The sequence below is a fragment of the Pipra filicauda genome, unplaced genomic scaffold (genome assembly GCF_003945595.2).
Source record: "Pipra filicauda isolate LSUMZ 115617 unplaced genomic scaffold, ASM394559v2 scaffold12_size5214236_pilon, whole genome shotgun sequence".
NCBI lineage: Eukaryota > Metazoa > Chordata > Aves > Passeriformes > Pipridae > Pipra > Pipra filicauda.
Window position 1 is genome coordinate 1024920 of NW_024103763.1, and position 23027 is coordinate 1047946.

The 23027-nt window shown below is 40.3% G+C and overlaps 1 protein-coding gene across 3 annotated transcripts; it reads left to right on the top strand.

The window, feature by feature from the left end:
* The first annotated feature begins 2092 nt into the window (after window positions 1-2092).
* On the top strand, window positions 2093-22184 carry KLHL15 (kelch like family member 15). Of its 3 annotated transcripts, XM_039391396.1 has the most exons (4): window positions 3654-3723; window positions 3918-4028; window positions 12498-13209; window positions 20814-22184. In XM_039391396.1, exons 3-4 carry the CDS (start codon window positions 12505-12507, stop codon window positions 21921-21923), a joined length of 1815 nt encoding a protein of 604 aa, XP_039247330.1. In that variant the 5' UTR covers window positions 3654-3723; window positions 3918-4028; window positions 12498-12504; the 3' UTR covers window positions 21924-22184. The 3 variants fall into 3 exon arrangements, with proteins under 3 accessions (XP_027583705.1, XP_039247330.1, XP_027583701.1); XM_027727904.2 differs by lacking the exons at window positions 3654-3723; window positions 3918-4028 and adding an exon at window positions 2093-2192; XM_027727900.2 differs by lacking the exon at window positions 3654-3723 and having other exon boundaries at window positions 3733-4028.
* The last annotated feature ends 843 nt before the right edge of the window (window positions 22185-23027 follow it).

Below are 23027 nucleotides of genomic sequence, written 5' to 3' on the forward strand. Positions count from 1 at the left end.
TGTTACTCTCTTTTATAGGCTGGGCACTTATTATCTGGGAGACCACTTGGATATGAGACTGTGCCCCAAGATACGAGCAGCCTGAATGTTTTGTATGAAACAGGTAAAAAAATCACACGTGCTGTGTTCAGAGTTGAGTGTGACATAAATGCTTTAAAAACTGAGTGAATAAAATCCCCAATGCAGTGATGAGAGCCAGTTTAGAGGTTCAACGGAGATTAAAGGCCAAATTCCCTACTCTTCCCTGTGGGAAATTGAATTGACTTCTTCATGGGAACTTCTTTAAGGCATAGATGTGGCTAATAGTATTTTCTCTGTGATCTGGGATACAGGTTTCAGTACAAGTAACCAGTTATGTCAAATATGTGTGCACTGTGCCAACAACAGGAGCTTTGTCTGCTGGAAACATGTTGGTTCTCAGACTTTGCCCGGGCAACTGCTTGTGTGAAAAAACCCCAGGTTTGGAGCAGACAACCACGTGATTGAAATGCGATGATGGAAATCCGTGTGAAACTGGTGTGCCTGGTTTAACAGTGCTGGTAACCTCCCACTTCTGTAAATACTACTATTGCCGTCCTTTCCTGGAACAAGAGTTCGGAGTGAGTTCTGCTGGATATACGCATTGCCGGTGTTCTTGTTCTGAATAAATGATTAGGAACACTTAAGAAGCCTTACAGCATCTGTAATGGTGTTGGCAGTGACAAAATGTATATTTGTCTTGCAACCCAATCATGTTGCACGTTGGTCTGGAATATCAATTTTCATATCTAATCTTTCCTCAGGCCACATTGTGTTTTCAATTTTGTACAAAATATCTCACTTCTGGGAAAAACAAGATACACGAAGTGTAGTGGGAACATGATGCAATACTTGGTTGTAGTTGCCTCGATGTCCAGGCATGTATAATCACTCTTTTATGAAAATGAACTGAAAACACTAGACTCTGTACTTACTTAGCTGTTTAAATTATGCAGTAATGCAGTGCAGTGTAAAATTATGGAAACAGCTTTTGTCACATTTGCATCAGCCTTTAGAAAGGATTTAATCTTTGCCAAACACCCTGTCAGGAATATGAAAAAAATACACAAACTGTTGCTTCTATTTTAACAGTACAATTGCACATTTTACATATCTGAGGTAGTCTTGTTACTTTAATTCACTTATTTAGAGATATTTGTAATATAAAGAAAACCCAGAAAAGTCTGAAGACTGCAAATGTCTAATTACTGTAGAACAACAGAATGGTTTGGGTTGGAAGGGACCTTAGAGATCATCTAGTTCCAATCCCCCTGCCATGGGCAGGAACAGCTTCCACTAGACCAGGTTGCTCAGAGCCCCATCCAACCTGGTCTTCAACACTGGGGCATCCACAGCTTTTCTGGGCAACCTGTTCCAGTGCCTCACCACCCTCAGAGTAAAAAATTTCTTCTTAATATCCAATCTAAACCTACCCTCTTTCAGTTTAAAGCCATTCCCCCTTGTCCTGTCACTACATCCCCTTGTGAAAAGGCCCTTTCCCAGCCTTCTTATGGGCCTCCTTTAGGCACTGGAAACTGCTATAAGGTTTCCCCAGAGCCTTCTCTTCTTCAGGCTGAACAACCCCAACTAAAGTAGGTAAGAACATTTCTAGGAGTTGATATTATGTCAATATATGTCCATTGTACCTATATGTATTAATTAAATAAAGTCTAAAAGTATTCAAATTGAATGGTAACTAGTGTATTAATATAACTCAAAAACCTATGCCCAGAATTTTATTCATTGCAATAGTCTCATTTTAGCCAGTGGTAACTACTTAGTAAATGCCTAAATCAGAGGGGTCAGTCCAAATCTCTATGTAAATTAATATTAGCTAAGGTAATGTTGATACCAGTGGTCATTGTCAGAGGCCTAAATTTAATTTTATTTAGGAGACTAGAATCGAGGCATTATTAACATATGTTGATTTTTCATTAGAAGCAAATTGTCCAATGTGAAAGAGAAGGGGACATTTTTTTGTGCTATTAAATGTTGAGATGTTTTAAATGTCAAAGCTATTGTGTTTTGGTTTGTTGGTGGTTTTTTTTTTGGTTTTTGTTTTTTTTTTTGTGGCTAGGTTTGAGGTCCTCTTCTGTGGCAGTGTGTAGGAGAGACCTGAAGATCATCTTATGCCTCAGCTTGCCACAAACAGCAGACAGCAAAATGACAGTCAGGTAAAACCTAAACAGTCTTGGTTAGCTTTTTCCACCTTCACTGACATATGAAGGTCAAAAGTCTGAGGAGGGCAGGATGCATTAAGTTTTGTCTGTATCATTTCTGTGTATGAGAAACTTAGTTTCTACTCCAGTTTCATTTTGTTGAAGCATTAGATAGGGGTGAGTACATGTACATGCTTGGTGCAGCAGGAGACATATCCTGTAAGAATGGGAATGTCTTTCCTTTAGACTTAGGTAGCAGGAACAGTTGCTGCTTTGGCAGAGTCAGTCTGTTAAGGGCACTTGTTTCACCCTAAGTGCACGAGTAACAGGTGCAGATGGGGCAAATTTACCGCATGAGTAAGTGGGTAACATGGGATAGTAAGAAGTTTACCAAGTAGAGAGAGGTCAGGCCATTGGGATGAAGGAGTGAATGGGAGCAGGTTGACTGTAGTGAGAGGGAGCAGTGGAAGGACAGTTGAACAGTGGAAATAGCAGTGTGAAGTCTTTTGTGAAGCACTGCATGGTATAGCTGGTTCATTGTGTGAAGCTGTGAAAGACGTTCAGCTTGGGGGTGGCAGCTACAGAGAAGGTACACTCTTGTTTTATAGATCAAGAATGGGGAGGGGGTGGTAATGAGAGACTGAAAATAGGCTGTGAAGGGAATGGAAACAGCAATAAACAGGGAGAGGATGGCAGCCAGTGGCTTGCTATTTAAAGTGAGTGCCACAGAAGGTGACAAGGAGGTACGTAAAAGGTAGTGAATGGTTTGGGGCTGGCAGTGGCAAACGCAAGGACCACGTAGTTCAGTTCACCTCTTACAATGAAGTCAGAGTTTTCCAGGCAAAGGTAAGACAGCAAGAGCAAAGGGAGTGATGTTTGTGCCAAGGCAAAGCCCTGCTAATCCATCCCGTGCAGGGCTGCGGTTCCACACCAGCTGTGAGCAGGTGTTTCGGCTCAGGGGCTGCTCTGCTGAGCGCCCGTGGCAGACGGCCCGACCCCACGGGCTCCGGTAACCCGGTTTCCAGAGCGGCTGGCAGGGCAGGCTGTGGCGAGCAGGGAGCTGGGATCATCCCGCAGCACCTGCGGCTGGCCGCTGCCCGGGAGGAGCTCAGCCAACGCCGAGCAAGGGATGCTGCTGCCGGGGGCAGCTGCCCGAGAAACCGGGCAGCTGCGACAGCCTCGGTGAAAGGGACCTGGACTGGAGGCGGAGGGGTGGGAGAGAACAGCGCAGCCCCGACCCTCCCAACGCGGACGCGTGTGGATGCGCGTCCTTACGGGCCGGACGCGGGTGATGCTGCTCCGTGCCGCTCTCCCCAGCCATGCGCAGCCCCCCAGTGAGGGTCTCCCCTCCTCGGGGCATGCCGGAGCTCCAGCGTCTGGCAGGCCCTGCACGGGGCAGGGCGGGGGCTGGCGGGCGGTGCCGGCGGTGCCCGGTGTCGGTGCCGGCCGCGGTCGCGCCCCCCGCCCCAGGTGCGGCGGAAGTGACGGGCGGCGCGGCGCTGCCGGCGGAACATGGCGGCCGCGGCCGTGCGGGGCAGCGCGGAAGGTAAACAAGCGTGAGGGCAGCGGGGACCGCGGGGCAGAGCCCGGGCCGCGCTGCGAGCGCCGGTGGCCCGGCGTGGGGCGGCTCCCACCTCCCCCCGAGCGCGGCCCGCCGGGAGGAGGGAGCCCAGGATCCCCCCTTCCTCCGCCTCCTCCTCCTCCTCCCGGCTTCGCCTCAGCCATTGCCCCTCTCCGCAGCCCCCCGGCGCCTCCCTCCGCCGCCCCCGGCTGTATGGTACGCGGAGCCAGGGCCCCTCTCCGCCGCGCCAGCGGGAGGAGCCGCGTCCTCAGCGTCGCCGCTGCCGAGAGGTGGGTGAAGGATCCGGCGGGTCCTCCTTGGGCGGCCCGGGCGCCCTCCCGGCCGTCAGGGACCCCCGGCCCCGGGCTTGTGGGGGCGGCCGGATGCCCGCGGGCGGCAGGCGGGGGGCAGGTGGGCTGTGGGGGGGATCGGGCACGGCCGCACCGAGAGCTGCCGGGTCCGGGGCGTTCGCAGCCCCCGCCGGGCGCCCCGGGCAGCTGCGGCCGCGCGGCGCCGACTCCGGGCCCGCCTGCCCCGCTCGCTCGGGGGCTCGGCCTGCGAGCTCCGCTCCCTGTCTGCGAGCACACGGGCTGAAGTAGGTCATCTGAGTTCCTGCCCCCAAAATGGCCATTTCTCCTTGATCGCGAAAAAATGTGTCTCTGATCTGAGCGAGCACGGCTACCCAGGATTGGTACTGGCGCTTTGACCTATTTGGTAAATACTGAAATGTCACTTTAAAAATTAAAGTTCTTGGTTTTTTGTTGTTTGGGGCTTCTCCCCACTCCTTCACAAGAAGAATAGGGGAACCATAAAGCTATTAGTGGATAAAAGGACAAAACTACTGAAGTTCTGGCTTCCCATGGACTTCTTTGTTATGTGTACTCGTCCTTAAGATGATAACCCAGCTCCAGAGGGTCACCAATGGTGACCACCATTGCCCCAGCTCACATTCAGATCCCCTGAGCATACCACCATGCACCAACATAATTACTGTCTTTTCCCTCCCAACACCTAGCAAATGTGTTTAATTTCTACCACATGCTCTATAAACTCTCTCACTAACACTCATCTCCTTTCACTTTCCTTAATTATACCCTGTGGCTGGTTTGAATCTACACATGTGTTGATTTGCCTTTCAGCAAGCAAAGCAGAACAGATAACCATTGAGCTCACACTGGAGACATCAGACCTTTTTTCATTCATCTAGCTGTCAATTTGAGGGATACGTGTAGAAATTAAATATGAGATTTTTGTCTTTCTGAAAAATGTGGTTGGCGTTTGGCAGTGAGGTCAAAAGATGTGTGTCTTGAACAAAGGGCACAATTAATCTCATTTTCTGAGAAGGTGCTAGAAGTATTAACTAAATTAGCAATAAAGATACAGATAATAACAAAAAGACAAATGTAAGGGATAGTTCAGCAATCTTAATTTAGATTAAAAATGTTTTTACTGCTATAGTTTAAATATTGCTTGTAGCTCATTACGTTATTGTGCTAAAAATTTTATGTTGTAAGTCGAAAAAAGATAGGATTAGATTTTTTATTACTAAGAAATACTTAACCTGCTATTTTTGTGTATAAAATACATCATGATTTCCTTGATAAGTATCTTCAATGAGAAAATCAGTCTTTATTAATATGTTTTTCTTACATTTGAAAAAATTAATCATTTTCTAAGCCACAAATATTAAATATGTATATATATAAAAGAGTGTTTTAACTCGGGATAGTGCAGTCCTGTCCACTTAGAGGACAGTGGCAAATCCACAGTTTTCAACGCTACCACCATTTAACTTTTAGGTATTAGTAATACAAGTTTTCCCAGTTAAACACAATTCTCATTTACAAGGATGTATCAAATATTTTACACTGAGGCCCCTGTTCTGGTATCAGTAAATGTAATTGGAAGAGCATTGAGCTGAACTGGCTCTGTGTCTGGGAGCAGGTTTTTCTGTGCAGGTGTAGTGATGCAATAACCTTTTAGCCAGATGGTTTAAGCTGTCTTGGTGTCTGTGAAGAGCAGTTACAGCATCTGCATAATGAACTAATTCAAGGGGAAGCTCATGTACATCTCACTGATGCTAACTCATGAGACAAGCTGGGTTTAGATTCGCTTAGGTGAAGTTAAACTGGTCAAGTAACAACAGCTGATGCGTTTGTCTGGCAGTCTTGAAATGCTTATGAAGCATGTGCTTTCATCAGAATCCTTTTGATAGTCATCCTAAACCTTGATCTAGGGGCTGAGCTGGGAAGCATGTCTTATTCTCTGATGGCTAGTCTTGTGAAATAGGGAGTTTCTAACATACTGGTCTTCATCTAAATTGAACACGTGAAAACTATACTTTTCAACAGTATTTTAAAACAAAATGGTTTTGATTTTTTTGTGTGTGTGCTTGTAGCACATGGGTCATTTCTTCTGTGCAGAAAGGCTAAATCGGGTTATAACATATCTGTATGATATATATGTATATATATAACTTAGACATACCTGTTTTTAGGAACAGAGAGTAACATGAGCTGAGAAACTATGAATGTGAGAGCACCACCGCATCTGCCTGAGTTACGTGTTTCTCAAAAAGAAAATGAAACAAAGCACTCTCTCCAGTACTGTACTCCATTGAGAATGAAGAATAACCATACTGAGCTGAGACACTGAAGCCATACTGAGTTTTAGTAGGTCTGGTTGTGCCTAGTTCTGATAATGCTTCTGGCATAACCATAATGACCTCAGAGACCACTGGTGTTATAAAGTGCCGCTGCTGCTGTGAACTGGTGCAGGTGGCTCAGATTGTAAGAGGAGTTCTCATGGTCAGGTGTGTGCTCCTAAGAAATCGAGTGTGGGCAGCTTTCAGGAGTAGCTGAGTTTTAATTTCTGGAGTTCCGGCAGAGTGGTTTCTCTGACTGTCAGTGATTCAGCTCCCAACTTCTTGCTTCCAAAGTAGTCCAGTGCTTTTGGAATTCTCAAGATGGATTGGGTGAAGTCGTCAGCATGAACATACTGATGTGTTTAAGATAAATTGTTTCCTGAACTTAGAATTTTAATTAGAAAGGATTTTAGATAAAATACAGGGAAACGGGATGGGTTTCTTCGTTCCCTACATTTGCAATTGTTGTAGCAGTGGAAAGTTTCGATATCCATTGATTATTGATCTATCCCATTTTTACATCACTCTTTCTTTTGCTGTTAGTGGGGAATTATGATGCAAAATGGTGGTTTGGACAAGGTTTAATGGTTTTATTGCATTTGTAGTGTAGTGCACTGCATTCCAAGGCCCAGCCTTCAGCCATGTGTGCAGTTGTGAATGTTTGTTGTGCATGCAAATGCCTGTTGTGTTGTATTTTCACAAATATGCATAACATTTGACTAGGAGAAAAATCTTATTTGTGCAGAAAAGTGTTTTAACAAAATTAGGGTCAAATAGTTCTGCTCTAAGCAGTCTTTGCTCTGCACCTCACCAAATAAAAACGTTTAATGGCTTTAAAATTTGCATTTTAATGCTTGCATTTGATGGATGGAAGGAACGGGATAGATGGAACAGATTAATGGATTTTAAGCTCTATTTCAGTATTTTGTGCAACCAAAGCATGGTTTTGTATGTCTGGTGAAATATTTTGTGGTTTAACTCATAGACAGTAGTGATTTATTATGTGAAAATTTGTTGTGCAGCTGTGTTCACATAAGTGATTTCTCAGGAGATCTATGGGGTAGGTAGAATGAACAAGTACTTCATAATCGATAAACAAAGGGACTTGCTGGTTCTGTCTCAGCATCTCAAATGAGTTAAGGAACAACAGTAAAGGAAAGCAGAAATCTGCCTTTGAGCTGGTGTGCTAGACTTGCTATTGTCAATACTTTGCTAGAACAATACATTTCTGTCCCTAGAAAGTGCATATAAGCTTTCATATTGCATGAAGACATTTATTTAAAGGGCGCTTTTTAGGAAATGCTGCTTTTGGATAGATTTTAAATCTAAGAGGGCATGAGTCAAGAGTGGGTATTCCATAACTTCCTTCTCAGTAGCCAGTGCATTTAGACTCCATTTCTTCTGCTTGTGACTAAGAGCCGCAGACGCACTGAGGAAAGAAGGTTCTCCTTGTTTAGCAAGAAAAAGCAGTCTGGAACAGGGTTTTCAGACTTTTATTACAGCTGCAGAATAAAGATGAGAAATCAGTGTTCCAAATAAGTGGTTTTACAGTCCCAGCACAGGAGACTCTAATGCATTATGTGCTAAAAGAGGAAGAAATGTCAGGAACAGCTAATAAGGTTAAACGTGCTTCTTTTTTGGCTTTTCAGCAGAGTCTTTACTTCCTGTGCTGCATTGCCCCGATCAGCTCTGTGTGCACAGAACAATGCCCAACGTCAATGTAGGTTGCCCACCCCCAGTATTGTTTATACATTAGGATTTTTTTGTTCCAGTTTCATACAGACCACTGTAGGCTGCACGTCTGCCTTAGGATTACGTGTGCTGCTGTGATTTGCATGAGTGAAGAAAATCCAAGTGAATTTTGCATTCTTATCGAAAGTATGAAAAAAAAAATTCGTTATGTATTGTCCTCTGGGAAATAAGCTGCAGCATTTGAATAGTGCATAGAATTACATCCAAGATTGCAAGTGTGTGTGTGGGAGGATTGGCATAGCTATGCTTTAGAAAAATTACTTCATTTGAGAGTGTTTTATATTGCTTTTTTTAATATTTGAGCTACTGTGTTGCTATTTGCTTTTGATGGAGGATATTAGCTTTAGAAATGAAGATTTTTACCCGTTGAGCGTAATATGCATTTAACTATCTAGTTTCCCAGTTTTTGTACTGTTTTAATCCTCTTCTGTATTTACACTGGCCAATGCATTTTTTTGTTTTAAAGAAAAATTTATCTGCTGATATTGTCTATGACTTCATGCCAAAACAAGGGTATTTGCTCCTTTTATTTAATGCAGAAAGACAAGCAGTCCTTTGCTTTTCAGTCACAGAATTCTGAAGCTTCTTTAGATAGTGTAGGGAGAACTCTTACTGGTTTTGTGTCTACTTAAATAATCCATTAAATGCTGTCTCAGGTTTGGGAGGAAAAATATTTTGATGTTGAAAACTGTAGATTTACTAGGAGTGAAATGAGCAGGGATGTGAGAAGAAGGATTAAGTGACTTAAACCCCCACACTTTTAAAACATTTAGAAATAATAATTTGAGAGTGTGTATGCCTTTGTTACCATTGTTACCATTTGTGGCTGACTTAGAGTTTGAAATATCTTATGGAATAGCCAGTTTTAGGGAGGTGTAAAAATTGGAACCGTTAAAGATGTCCCCTAAATGCAGCTGGTTTTTATTTTTTAATATTTCAGTGATTCCTGCCACCTTATTTTTTGTTAGATTTAAAGTTTGAAGGATAGTAGCTTGTATATGAATTTTTTTTTTTGGCTTATGTGAATGTGTCTCTTTTCTCTTTAATCAGAATTAGAAGGATGGTCACAAAAAAATTGGTCACCCAATTACAGACTAGTTGAGGTTATAAGTGACCTCTGGAGGCCATTGGTCCATTTGCAGGGCCACCTGGAGGCAGTTGCCCAAGACTCTATGCTGGTTGTTTGGGTGGTGTTTGGTTGGTTTTGTAGAGTTCTTTTTGTTGTTTTTGTTTAGAGTATTATTTGTTTCGATCCTTTAAAGGAACACTGGAGGTGCTCCTCTGGATTTGGTGCATCTACCATCTGTCTCTGCTTAACTTCACTTGCCAACTTTTCCTTTTTGCTTCTTTGAGAGTGATGAAAGAAGCTTTTTCTTTTAGGGCTATCCTATGTAAAAGTTAATTTCTCTCCTTTTGTTTGTGGAGTATCTGTAATGTAATTATCTTTCTCAAGGTAAGGGCAAAGATCCCAGTGTGTGTTTGGAGGTTGCTGGTTCTTCCATGTTGTTCAGGTACACAGTAATGCATGTACTGTTTTGAAGAAATCCCTTCCGTGAGATTGCTGTCTGCATAAGCCTGTGTGATGTTAGCTCTCATTGTTTTCAGATTAATCTATGTTGCTTCAGTCACCTGAAAAATATTGCTTCATTTCTGACTCTTTTTTCCCCCAAATATATTGTTGTGTTACTCTGTTCACATTCTCACATTTGCAAAGTCCAACTGCCCCATCACATTTTTAACACCAGTCGTGGAACTGAAGCTGAGCCAAGTCTTAGTGGATCTCCTAAAGAAATGTAACTTACACAGTTGTACTGTCTGAGAATCCTGGTAACCTTTGAAACTTGGCTGATTTCAGACAGAATTGAGAGTTGTTTCAAGTTGCTGTATGTTTTATGAAAATGAATGGCCATTTAAAGGCAAATGATCATTAAATCTCTCAAACAGGAAAGACCGAGGTATGAGCTCAGTTATTATTAAACATCAGAGAACTGGGGATGGGGAGGGGAGGAGTTACAAGTGCTCCAGTGAAAGAAGAAAAAAAAAGCTAATATTAGTGTTAACTTAATTTTATTTGCTATCAGAAATCCAATTAGAAAGCAAAATCTTGTAAAGTCAGGCTTTATGCTTCCTGTTCAGTTGGTTGCTTCTTTTTGAGGTGGTAAGTTACTAAAGTACTTCTGTCCTCATATGCTTTTGTGTAAGAATTGACAACAACTAAGAAGAATATTTGATGGTAATTTTTCTTTCTGGTATTTAATGTTGAAGAATAAGAGACTCACAATATGTAGCTCCAGAGCAGTTTGCATGTTCTCTCTGTCTTCAGTGACATTGAGGGGAATGAGCTGTCATGGATACTGGTGAGAAAGTGATTGGATTGTCATCTTTGTTCTTTTGCTCCTGCTCTTACTTTCAGGAATTTGAATTTTGTCATAAGGCCATAGTTGTAATGAACACTCCCAGCATTGACTTTATTGTGCACAGACCCCATCATCAGGCTTCAGCAGTGTGGGAGCGGTGCTAATTCCATGAGGTGTGGCTACGAACACCCACTCACCATTTCAGTTTTGCATAGACAAAGAGTATCTCCAAAGAGTTCTGTTTTCCAGGATGTGTGCTGATGAATGAAGGAGATGATTATCCATTAATGGAGTCTAATAAAATGCATTCCAGTTAAATGGCAGCAGGCAGAATGTGGTGCTTGAGGAAGTAGGAGTAAGTGGTAACTGCTCTCTGAAGTTGTGAAACAAGGGCCACCCTAGAGTTACTTCTGGGTCCACATACTTGTGTAAAGTTTTATGACCTTGAAAATCTGCAGGTTTTTTAATGTGTTGATATTATTCAGCCGTTCGTGTGGGTTACCAGTAGCAAAACATGATTAGCTTTAATTGCAGTAGGAAATTCAGAGTCAAATGCACAAATGTCTGAGAGAATGTTGCAGTGTAATTAAAGGTGGGATAAAGTGGAACAAGAGTAGTTGAACCAATTCTACTAGCAAATTAATGCCAGACAGGGAAGTTGTTGCTCTTTTTCTTTGTTCCTGCCCAAGTATGTGTCCTGCCCTCTGCATCAGGTTGGTTCTTGTGTCAAAGCCCCACAGTGTCAGAAATCAGATCACTGGGAAGCAGAAAGTTCTCTTTCGTGCATGCTGGGGGGAGCAGGAAGGGGTGGTTGTGTTTGTGTCACATGTCTTTTTCAGGTCTGTCCCTCTCTGCTCTTGGTTTATTTTCTGTCAGGTTTGAGTTGAACTTGCTTTCTAGAGGAGTCAAATGAGCCCCAGAAGTGGCTCAAAGTAGGCAGCAGGAGCTCAGACCCCAGAATGAGGACAGAGTAGGGGAATGGAATGTGCTGTTGTCCTTTGACTTTGATAAATCATTAGATTGGTTCAAGCTGCCTTGTGCAACTTCACCCTGCCTAAACCCAAGGAAGTTGGGCAAGATTTTGAGAAATTTGTGGATTTTGAATAGTTTTGGTTGGTTTTGTTTTTTTTTTTTAATTGAATATTTATCTTCCTTAACTTTAACAGGGTAGGATCCTGGTACTCTTTGTTTTCTTTTTGGTTTATTTACAGTTTGATTATAGCTTGCACGTAAGTAATTGTATCTGCAAATGTTCAAATACTTAATGAGCAATTCAGCTTCACTAAACCCAGTATACAGAATATTATTTATTGTGACCTGTTCTTGTCAGTGATTCTTATTGTGTTAGTATTTTACACTTTATAAATCTCATGACCTAATATTAATCACTGTAGTAAGAAATGGGGGGGAACGTGATGGGAGTTTGTTGTTACAGGAAAAGTGAAATACACAATCTTAAATGGTATCTCTGAAAACATTTGGTTATGTCAAGTGAATTGACATATAGTTTTAAACCTAATAAATTTTTATTTTTTTTCAATTATACCACGTACAGATCTACTGAGCTTGTTAAGGAAGTTTAGCTTCCTTTCTGAAACCTTTTGATATTCAAGAGTGGGTGTTTTATTGCTCCCCTGAGATAAATTCTTTAGAAAGATTGAGGGGGGTAGAGGAAAAAAAACCATGACAACCTTTTCAGTTCATTATCTGACCATGAATTAACTTGAAGTGAGAAATTGTTTTGGCAGTATTGCATAGTTATTTTTGTTGATTACCCTGTCTGTAAAATGAGAATATTTTGCAGGGGGGAAATATTTAAAGTCGATGTTTTGTTTCCTAAGTTGATTTTTCAGCTGGACAGAAAACAAAAAGGATGGTGAAGACTTTTAAGTCTTAATAAAAGCAATCTCAGTTAGGATTTATCTGGTCAGGAAGGGCTTGTAATATGTTATTAGAAATTACAATTTATTTTCATTTTTATTTATTTATTTTTTCTTCCCCCCCAGGTGATTCATGGCAGGGGACGTGGAAGGGTTTAGCTCCTCCATCCATGACACCAGTGTCTCTGCAGGATTCAGAGCACTGTATGAGGAGGGATTGCTTCTTGATGTCACACTTGTCATTGAAGACCACCAATTTCAGGCCCATAAAGCTCTCCTTGCCACCCAGAGTGATTACTTCAGGATTATGTTCACAGCTGACATGCGAGAACGAGATCAGGACAAAATCCATTTGAAAGGTCTGACAGCTACAGGCTTCAGTCATGTTCTCCAATTCATGTACTATGGAACTATTGAACTGAGTATGAACACTGTTCATGAAATCCTTCAGGCTGCCATGTATGTCCAGCTTATAGAGGTGGTAAAGTTTTGCTGCTCTTTTCTCTTAGCTAAAATCTGCTTAGAAAACTGTGCAGAAATTATGAGACTTCTGGATGATTTTGGTGTAAACATCGAAGGAGTCAGGGAAAAACTGGATTCCTTTCTGCTAGAGAATTTTGTGCCACTCATGTCCAGACCTGACTTCCTTTCATATCTGAGCTTTGAGAAGCTCATGTCTTACTTGGATAATGATCATCTGAGCAGGTTTCCAGAGATAGAGCTGTATGAAGCTGTTCAGGCCTGGCTGCGCCATGATAGAAGACGCTGGAGGCATACGGACACCATCATTCAGAACATCAGGTTTTGTTTGATGACACCATCCAGTGTTTTTGAGAAGGTTGGTGCATTTGAAAAGCAATAGGCAGGATTCATCATTTAGCTAGGGCAGCATGCCATTAAATAGGTAAGATTCCCCAACCTATTAGGAGGGACAAAATTATAGCATTTATTTTCTAATAAACCCATAGAAGGCAAACAACTACAAGTATTGTCTTTTGGTTATTAGACAAGAGCACGCACAGTGACTGGAGAACAGGTGGGTTTGCAATACGTGTTTATAAGGGGCTTTATATGAAAAAGACATTTTAAAATAAGGTCACTTGTATCTGGTTTGTTTTCAAATGTTCTTACTGTTGTCCGCAGGTTGCTTCTTGCTTTAGAGCTGCACACAGTATGTAGGGTATATGTCATGATAATTGTTATCAATATAATCAAAAAATAGTGACAGTAGATCTTACATGGTTTAAGTACAGGAAGTTTTTTTATTTGCAAATGACAACTAGCACCTGCTCTTAAATCTGCAGCCTTTTTGTTGTTGTATCTTCGGTGGTTGTGCTGTTACACAGCAGTTGGAAGTAAGCCCTGATCCTGCAGAGTTACACACACACTTGTTTCTATACAAGGCACATAATCAATCAAAAATTATTTACAGTATGAAATGTAATGATTTACTTTAAATATCAAGAGGAATTTTTGCAATAGTTGATCTAAAGTTCAACTGATTGCTGTATGTAGTAAGAGGTTAAAACCAAACTTGCTTTTTCTACTCTTCTGTTGAAGAACAGACAGAAAAGTTGTTTTCTAGTTCTTTAGACTCTGAACATTTGTCAACAGTAGAGGATTACTTTGTAAGCAGCTCTGTCACAGACCAGTAACAGTGTTCAGTTTAGCAATTACACTGTTAATTTTGTGTGATGAGATACAACTTTAACTTCTACTAATTCACTGAGAAGTGAAAGGTACAGGAGTTAAAACCTTGTGGTTTTTTTGTGCTTCTTATAAATTAATTTCCCATATATTTTTACTTTGGTATCTAGTGAACATACAGATAAGGTTGTGTTGGTTTTGGTGGTTTTAAGGGCTACTGGGTCATTCGAGCAGTAATTCTTATATGTATTCCTATTTGAAATTGTCAAAGCTATTAACTACTTCAGACCAGTGGGTTTCTATATTTTGGATTTTTTTCTGTGTGTGTGGGTTGAATAGAGGATGTAATAATACATAAAATATATTTATATATAGACTATAGACATGAACAAAATAAATACCTATGCATATTTTAGAACAGTGCTGCAATGTTTATATAGGGTTAAAACATTCCCAACTAGTAAGAGCTGAACTCTGCAGGATACTGTGTAGTGTCTTGTTTTTAATAACACTTTTACCTTATTACTACATCATTTAATCCCTTCCATAGTAAAACTGATAGAATTCACAAAATATGCTTTTAAGGTTAATCTTATAGGGCAAGACTTGTTTGAGTCTGCTTCAACTCTATGAGATTTGCGGATACAAGCTCAAGCATCGAGCTGTCCTCAGTTGAATTTCTGTAAGTGCAAGTCTATGTTAGTCTTCAGTGTTACATGTAGGTATAACTTCTGGAGCTGGTTTTGGCATCAGTGGTGTAAATCCTTCATACAGTGCTTCTCATATTTTGTCTTGACAGCTTCCAAATGGCCCAATAGGTACAACTTCAGGAGAGAAGTCGCTGTAAAAGCTTCATCTGTGAATACCCTTTCTGTTAATTTGTATGTGGGAGCTCACTCTTGAAGAGAAAAGGCAACGCAGAAAGCAACGCAGAAAGAATCGTGCCTTGCAGAATATACCACCTAAGGAGTCTTTCTGCTGTGCCTTTTGCAACTGGACATGCCTGTCTCATATTGGCCTTTTCAGCCGCCAGCGCGCTTGCAACAAACGTGGGTAGAGCCTTTCCCAGATCCTCATTTGCAAAGCCCAGCCATGATGATGTGGGATCAGAGAGAAGCCAGTGTAGGTTATGGAGTGGGACAACTCAGCACAGGGAAGCACAGCTAATTATGTCATTTGTTGCTGCAGCTAGGAATGCATTTGTGTTTTACCCTGGCTAGAGAGCATTGAGTTATCCAGCATGACAAGTGACAAAGGACAACTGCAGTTGGAGCCAACATCAGAATATAGAACACTTTTTTTTTTTAAATAAGAGAGCATGTCTATTCACTGTTCTGGCAGTAACCCAGGGAGAACCTCTTTCTTCTCTGTGTAGAAGGGGGAAGATATTGGTAAAACTGCATTTTTTGGAGATCTACAGACAGAATTCAGCCTTGTCCTGAAGCCAGCACATACTAAACGTCTGCATGAATGTACCAAATACAGTCTGAGGTGGACTCTTCCAGTTCAGCAAACTCTGTATTTGCTATACACTGGCTGGCTTGTCGTATGTACCCTTACGTAATCTTTGTGATACACATTTCTCAGATGCCTGTCATTGTAGTATATAAATAGCTTATATGACTTAACTTTGCAAGTCATGGTAAGGATACTTTTGGCCTCTTAAGCCATTATGTTTCGTACATCATTTTTTGGGGGAAGATGTGCAGTGTGGGTGGGATGGCTTGTCCTTTCAGAATTGAAATGAGTGACTCTGCACATACCTTGAGGCTGATGTGCATTTAGAGTCCACAAGTGAAGGTACAGCCCCTGTGCTTACTGCAAACTGGAAGAACAGATACTGAGGTATGAATAGATACTGCTTTTGTTCCTCAGCCCTTAAAATACATGCTGATGTACAAGGGAAAATGGGAAGATAAATGAATTAAGGATTTGGGGAATAGTTAGAAATGAAAAGCAGAGTGTATGAGGAGAAGTACAAGTTTTGCTCTTGACATTGTGTTTACCTTTTTTTGAAACCCATCCATGGCTCTATAAGTCTTGAAGAAGTTTGGAGATAGAAGTTAGAGGGCATTTTACCTGCCTCACTGAGTTAATCTCTGTGTTACTGGAGGTGATTGTGTCATGATTTCCCTTCATGTACTGTTTAAGCTCCATTTAGTTGCTGTGTACTACTCAGATTGAAATGTTGTTTCAAAACTTTAAAATCCAAAGGGCTTTTTTTATGTCCAGTGTGTAGGGTTTGTTATGAGTAGCCCATGCTGATTTATAAATTGCCAGTATAAATCAGAAACTTACTAATCACTATGTTTTGCTGTAGAGGTAGGATGAACAGCGCATTATTTTTGAGTATCTCTGCCCTGTGCCTAGAAAAGAGTAACTTTTGAGAAGATATCATTGTAATTTTATGTTATTATTTTATTCATAAAAGAATTTAATTTCTTTTTTTTTTTGCATTTACCTCCATGTCTAGTAATGGATATGTATCTACTTCTGCAACTTGGTTTGCTGAAGCAACTTTGTTTGCTGAAGCTTAGAATAAGAGGTGTTTAGTGGATGAGGTTAGTGGGCCCCTCTTATCTTAAATAGGTGCTGCGCTTGGTATTTTTGTCTCTCAGGGTTATTGCTCAGTTGGATAGGTTTGCTAGCAGTATTTATTTTGTACTGAACTTCTTAGTTGTGGCATATAGATTGACTCCATTCTGATTTGAAAAATTAGATTTGAGTTAGACTTCAGCTTGACTTTGATAATTTCATTGGCCAGTTTTAAAAAGGAACAGCCAAATAATTGTTTTGAGAGCATTGTCCTTGCTGCACAGAGGCTGTGTCATCTTGTCTTTTTATGGTTAGGCTGAAAAACAGTAAGGGATTTGTAGCACATACAGAATAGTCCTTCAGAGTCCTATACTGGTACCAGTCAGTTCTCATACTGGCTTACAGCTGTGCTTAAAATATGGCCAGAGATAAGTAGATGTGAAAATAATAAGGATCTGAGTTAGCAGAGTTGATGGATCTTTGGATTCAGCTTAATCTTTAGTAAAATAACTTTTTTTTTTGCAAATAAAAGGAAGAATTTGCTCTCTAGAAGTCTGATACAGAGGCCATCATTATTCACTGAAAAGCTGTGGTGTAGCTGTTGTACTCCTGGTAGGTGAGTTTGAGTTGCATCACTTACACGTTCAGAATTGACAGTTTTAGAAAACTTAAGCACAATAAGTTATAAGCTCTGAAGTAGTTCTCTGCTTACGTGGCTAGAGATAGAGTCACATTATGAGCCACCTAGATTTTTGCTATTGACTGCTTGGGGGGGTGAGTAGAGGGATGGATGTTTTTAATTATGTTTTAAATTATTTTTGCATCTTTTTTTTAATGGAGTGATACATTGGATTTTGTTTATGCTGTTCCCTGTCTGTGTAGCTGAAAGTCTGACTGTGAACCACAGTAACTGGTAGATATGCAATGAGATAATTCTCAGTCTCCATCTCTGGAGATCTTGAGGGAGCTCTTACCAGTAGGGCTGTGTCCTGGCAGAACCTCTGTAAGATTTTCTTCAGAAAATTGAAGAGAAAGAGTTGGAAAGAATGTAAAAAAAAAAAAAATAAAAAAATCACACGAGCAAAACTGGAACACTTTGATTAAATTCCTTTTTTTACAGTAAGACTGGGGTTGGTAAGGAAGTCCAGCTTAAACTGCCTTTAAGACCCTTCAGCAAGATAACAACAGTTTTTCTTTAAACTTTGAAAATGCTATGAAGCATTTAGTATTTTTATGAATTCGGAGTTGATGATGGACTCTTTAAGAATGCACATTTGTTTTACTTTGGGGTTCATAATGGTTAGTGCACATTTCCATCTGTTTTGCAGACACTTGCGAGTGTTCTGCTTGAGTATGTTGGTAACTAGGGGCACATTCCTTCTAGAGCTTCTCCATTTGAACTTATCAGGAGAATTAGTCTGCTTAGATATTTGTTGATCAGCTAAAAGCAGTGATATTTTTCCTCAACAGCCAAGTTTAGGAATGCTCCAGCTACCTTCTCTTACCAGAATTTAGGTGGTTGGTCACTCTTGTTCTGTGGGATTTTTTTTTTTGCCTATTGTACGACTTGCTAGTGCTTGTGCATTTTCGTGTTCAGCTCTCCAAACTTGTGTTTGTAGAAGCTTCCCCACAAACTTTAGTCAGAGAGGGGTTATAATAACTGGGAGTTGCATTTACTTCTTTATATCTTTTTGGTTTAAAGTAAGAGGTTGAGGCTTTGCTTTGGTGTTAGTGCCTTTTTCAAGATAAGCAGTAGTAAACTTCTGCTACTGATTCCCTGGTCTTGAGATTCTGTCTCTGGAATTAGAGATACTCCTTGTTTCCTTTTGCATGCTTTCATGGGGTGAGATTTGTGCTAAGTGAAGGAGTAGAGTGGTGAGGATATATGAGGCTTATTTTAATTCCAGTCTCTGGCTGGCATTTCGATTTCTAGATCTAACGACAGAGTTGTAAATGTTGAGGGGGAAAGAAAAGCATTTTCCATTTCTGCCAGGCTTTGCTGGCATTCTTCATGTTGTAAGCATGTTGATCCTGATGTCTTCCACAATCATCCAAGAAAACTTGAACTGCAAAGAGGTGGAACAAAGATAGTTTATATTTTTATTTAATTCCAAAGATGATGGCTCCAGTTTGGGAATGCTTGAAGTAGTCCTACTGTTCTAGAATTTGAACGTTCCTTTTAAGGATAAAGTTACCCACCCACTATTCTTTGTTATTTTAACTTCCTTTTTCATTTTTTGTAACCTTTAAGGCTTTCTATATGTTATCATTTTTCTGTGCTGCGGTTCTCCCTGCCAGCATATTTTCTGTAATTTATGTTCACTCTTTTTAGTCAGGCAGGGTATGTGGTTTATTCTAACAAATGCAGCACAAGCAGATCTGTCTTTGTATGACATATTCTTTATTTGCAATAAGAAAATAGATCTTATTCCCACAAGAGTTGGACTTACTGTGGATATTTTATAAGCACTATGCCTGAGTAAACCTTTTTGCTCTGGTAAAAACAATAGAAAGAAGCTGGATGTTGCTGCAAGAATAATATATACATCTGCATGTGACTGTCCTCTTTTTCCAGACAGAGATAAGTTGAACTTGTCAAAATTAAGTGGGGGAAAGAAAAAGTGTAAATAAAAACACCAAATCACTGTAACTCTTGAGCTATACATTGCTTTACAGTAGTAGGTTAGTATTCAGGGTTTTTTTGAAATCTGGTGTGTAGAACTATCTCAATATCTGTGCAAAGTATGCCAAATAATAACAGTTCCAAAGATTTTTTGAAAAGATACTTATCTGAATGTGTCAATTGTTATACAAGGAAGAGAAATTATTAATAGAAAGCTAACAAAACTTCAATAGTACATATTTATGGAACAAGCAACTACTGTATTCACAAGGTATAAAGAACATTAATTTCCAAATTGCTTTCCATATACATCGAAATTCATACCACCCCTGAGGTAAGGGGTTCCTTGGGACAGGGAATAGGAGATGAGGTAACAGATACTCAAAAATGTTATCTTCTGGTGTTACCTTGTGGTCACTTGAAATTTCAGAGTGGCCTCACATTTCTTCAGAGCATTGCTTCTCATTTTGGAGCTGGTGGGACCTAAAGGCTGTTTGCAAGCAATCCAGTTTTATGTGAAAGAAACTGGAACCCTGGATCAAATCTGATCGAGGATTTGTGCATTTGGCAATATCCAGCAGGTTTTTACTTGTTTTAGAAGTGTGATTCAGAAAGCTGTGTTAGACCAGATTGTACAGGAAGAGGGAAGCCTCTGAAGAGAATCCCACAGTGAGCTGAGGAATGCTTGGAGCTAGATGAGTTAAAACGTTCAGGACAGGGATGTGTTTTTGGAATGGTCTCAGGACCAGTCTGAGGAACTTAAGTTGTCTTAGATAGTAGAAAGGGTCCTGAAAAGGTAAATTCTTTCATCTTCTCCTTCACCCACAACTCCAATAAAACTGAGCAGGGATAGCTCTTCAAACTGAGGTGTCACTTCACGGTGTGCTAATTCAAAGGTTGTAACTCTCACCTGGGAAGTGGAAGTTCAAACCTACCTCCACCATTTGTCAAAGAAATGCACAACCAAAGGATTATAGATGGAGATGTTTCCCTCTTGTGTTAAAGGCATTTGTTAACATGTGGAGACTCAGAGAGGGGAAACCATAAGGGGTAGCCATCATGATGAGTGGTTGGTGCAAGCACATGTTCTGAAGGAAGGAGGTTGGGTACCTTCCCTTCCCTTCTCCTTCCCTTCCCCGCCCCAATTAAATAGCTCTGTGAGCAGAGCTTAGCATTTGGCAATAACTGCTTAGGCTTGGCTGTGAGATTTCAGAAAAAATAGACCAGAGTAAACCTTGGTAAACACAGAATGGGTGTGTAGAGTATCTTTCAAACTCAGGAAAATAGTGTATTTTTAACTAAGGTGCTTCATGGATAAAGCAGAAGAGTAACAGAGGCTTTTGGGGGGTTAAAGAATAATGATTTTTAGACTTAGGGATTTCAGTTGTGCCTAATTCCAGCATAAATTTTGCATGTGATTATTCTGCTGAAATTGTTAGTCACTGCTGTTAGTCACTAAATTGCCTTCTGGATTTTTGGTAACAATACACTAGTTCAAGCCTTCTTGCACAAATGCTATTGCTCTCAAGAGTGCCTGAATGAAACAAAGTAAAATAATCTAATGATACATAGTCATTTAGATTTTCTGGATTGTTTCTCTTGGCCAGAATTTTAATATCTTTTAAATGTATTCATAGGTAAAAACATCAGAATTTTATCGATACTCCCGGCAGCTGCGACATGAGGTTGACCAAGCCATGAATTACTTTCATAGCGTTCACCAACAGCCTTTGATGGAAATGAAATCGAACAAAATTCGTTCTGCCAAACCCCAGACTGCAGTATTTAGAGGAATGATAGGACACAGTATGGTAAACAGTAAAATTCTTCTCTTGCACAAACCAAGGGTCTGGTGGGAACTAGAGGGTCCTCAAGTACCTTTACGACCAGACTGCCTTGCCATTGTAAATAACTTTGTGTTCTTACTAGGTGGGGAAGAACTGGGGCCAGATGGTGAGTTTCATGCTTCATCCAAAGTGTTTAGATATGACCCAAGACAGAACACTTGGTTACGAATGGCAGACATGTCTGTCCCACGCTCTGAGTTTGCTGTTGGAGTTATTGGGAGGTATGTTTATGCAGTGGCTGGGAGAACCAGGGATGAAACGTTTTACTCCACTGAACGGTACGATATTACTGAAGATAAATGGGAATTTGTGGATCCTTATCCAGTCAATAAGTACGGACATGAAGGGACTGTGCTTGGTAACAAGTTGTATATCACTGGTGGAATTACATCATCTTCAACTTCTAAGCAAGTGTGTGTGTTTGATCCCAGTAAAGAAGGGACAGTAGAGCAGCGAACAAGGAGAACTCAAGTGGTCACTAACTGTTGGGAGAACAAATGCAAAATGAACTATGCAAGATGCTTTCACAAAATGATTTCTTATAATGGTAAGCTTTATGTCTTTGGTGGTGTCTGTGTGATCCTGAGGGCCTCCTTTGAATCTCAAGGATGTCCTTCTACAGAGGTGTATGACCCTGATACGGATCAATGGACTATATTGGCTTCTATGCCAATTGGTAGGAGCGGTCATGGTGTAGCTGTTTTGGACAAACAGATAATGGTTCTTGGAGGCCTTTGTTACAACGGTCATTACAGTGATTCAATTCTCACCTTTGATCCAGAGGAAAACAAATGGAAAGAAGATGAATATCCAAGGATGCCGTGCAAGCTGGATGGCTTACAAGTCTGCAGCCTGCACTTCCCTGAGTATGTTTTGGAGCATGTTAGACGCTGCAGCTAAAACTGAGTGAACAACCCGGTGAAAGACAAAAAGCTATACCTAATTTGTTAAAAAAATACAAACCAATTAAATTCCTTCAGAGACATTTTCCTTGTGTGCAAGAACAAATGCTAAATGCTCAAGAGAAACAGGATGTACAGGGAGTGTACTTACCAAGTTTATTAGAAAAGCCAATAGTTAGTCTGACCTTGTAAAAGCTTTGTTGTTTTGGTTTTTTTTTAACATAACTGTAAGTACAAAAAAAATAAATTTTTGAGTGTGCTTGGGTTTTTTTGTAATATTTTATGTCCGTAATATTTTCTCTTTTTTTTAATGGCCATTATGCCACTATGCTTTTGAATTAAGTTGAGTTTGACAAAATATTTGTGAAAGGCAGAGAAGAAAGACTTGATTAGCATTTTTTTGAGCGTCAAAATAAACCTCATCATCTGTACTAGGGTACAGCCAGATCTAAGATAACAAAACCAAACCCTTTCTGTATTTTATGTTGGTTTTTAGATGCTTTTCCCATTAACTGCAAAGAATTCTTAAATCTACTAGGTGTTTTGATTTTCCCTTACTTACTTTGGAGAAGAATTTTAACCCCTTTGCATGACCTTTTTCCTGGTTTTGTATAGTGGTACCAGTAAGTCTGCCAAACTGCAAATTACACATTTTCTACTGAATTGAAAACAAAGCATTTTTATATTCAAAACACTGTTTCTATGCTGCCTTCTATTGTCTGCGTTGTGTTTGTTGGTGAGTAAAAAAAGTATATATACATGTGCATACACTGTAAAAACTGTATATAAATGCATCTTTTTATTTGCAGTTACAATATTATATTTTAACTAGTGCACAGATTCAGCCATATCTGTTGAATTTAAGGTATTCTTTAATAAGCTAAATAATTCAAAGTTCTTAAGTAACCAGAGGCCTCATTTGGTATCAAAGTATCTTATCTTTAGTATATACTGATTGATTCAGTGACTTTAAACTCTTTATATTGTTCCTACATAATGAACTGTTGATTATTTGTTGTTTTATAAATTATTTTTTAAAAAGTAAATTCATCTTACCTGAATTTCTTTTCAGTTTCAATGTGCTGCCCTGTTTTCTTTTTTC

What these genes read in the sequence shown, in the direction of transcription:
- KLHL15 (XM_027727904.2), top strand. Translation starts at nt 12,505, where the DNA reads ATGGCAGGGGACGTGGAAGGGTTTAGCTCCTCCATCCATGACACCAGT. An exon ending in CATCCAGTGTTTTTGAGAAG is followed by an intron (nt 13,210 to 20,813) that starts GTTGGTGCATTT and finishes ATGTATTCATAG; the next exon opens with GTAAAAACATCAGAATTTTA.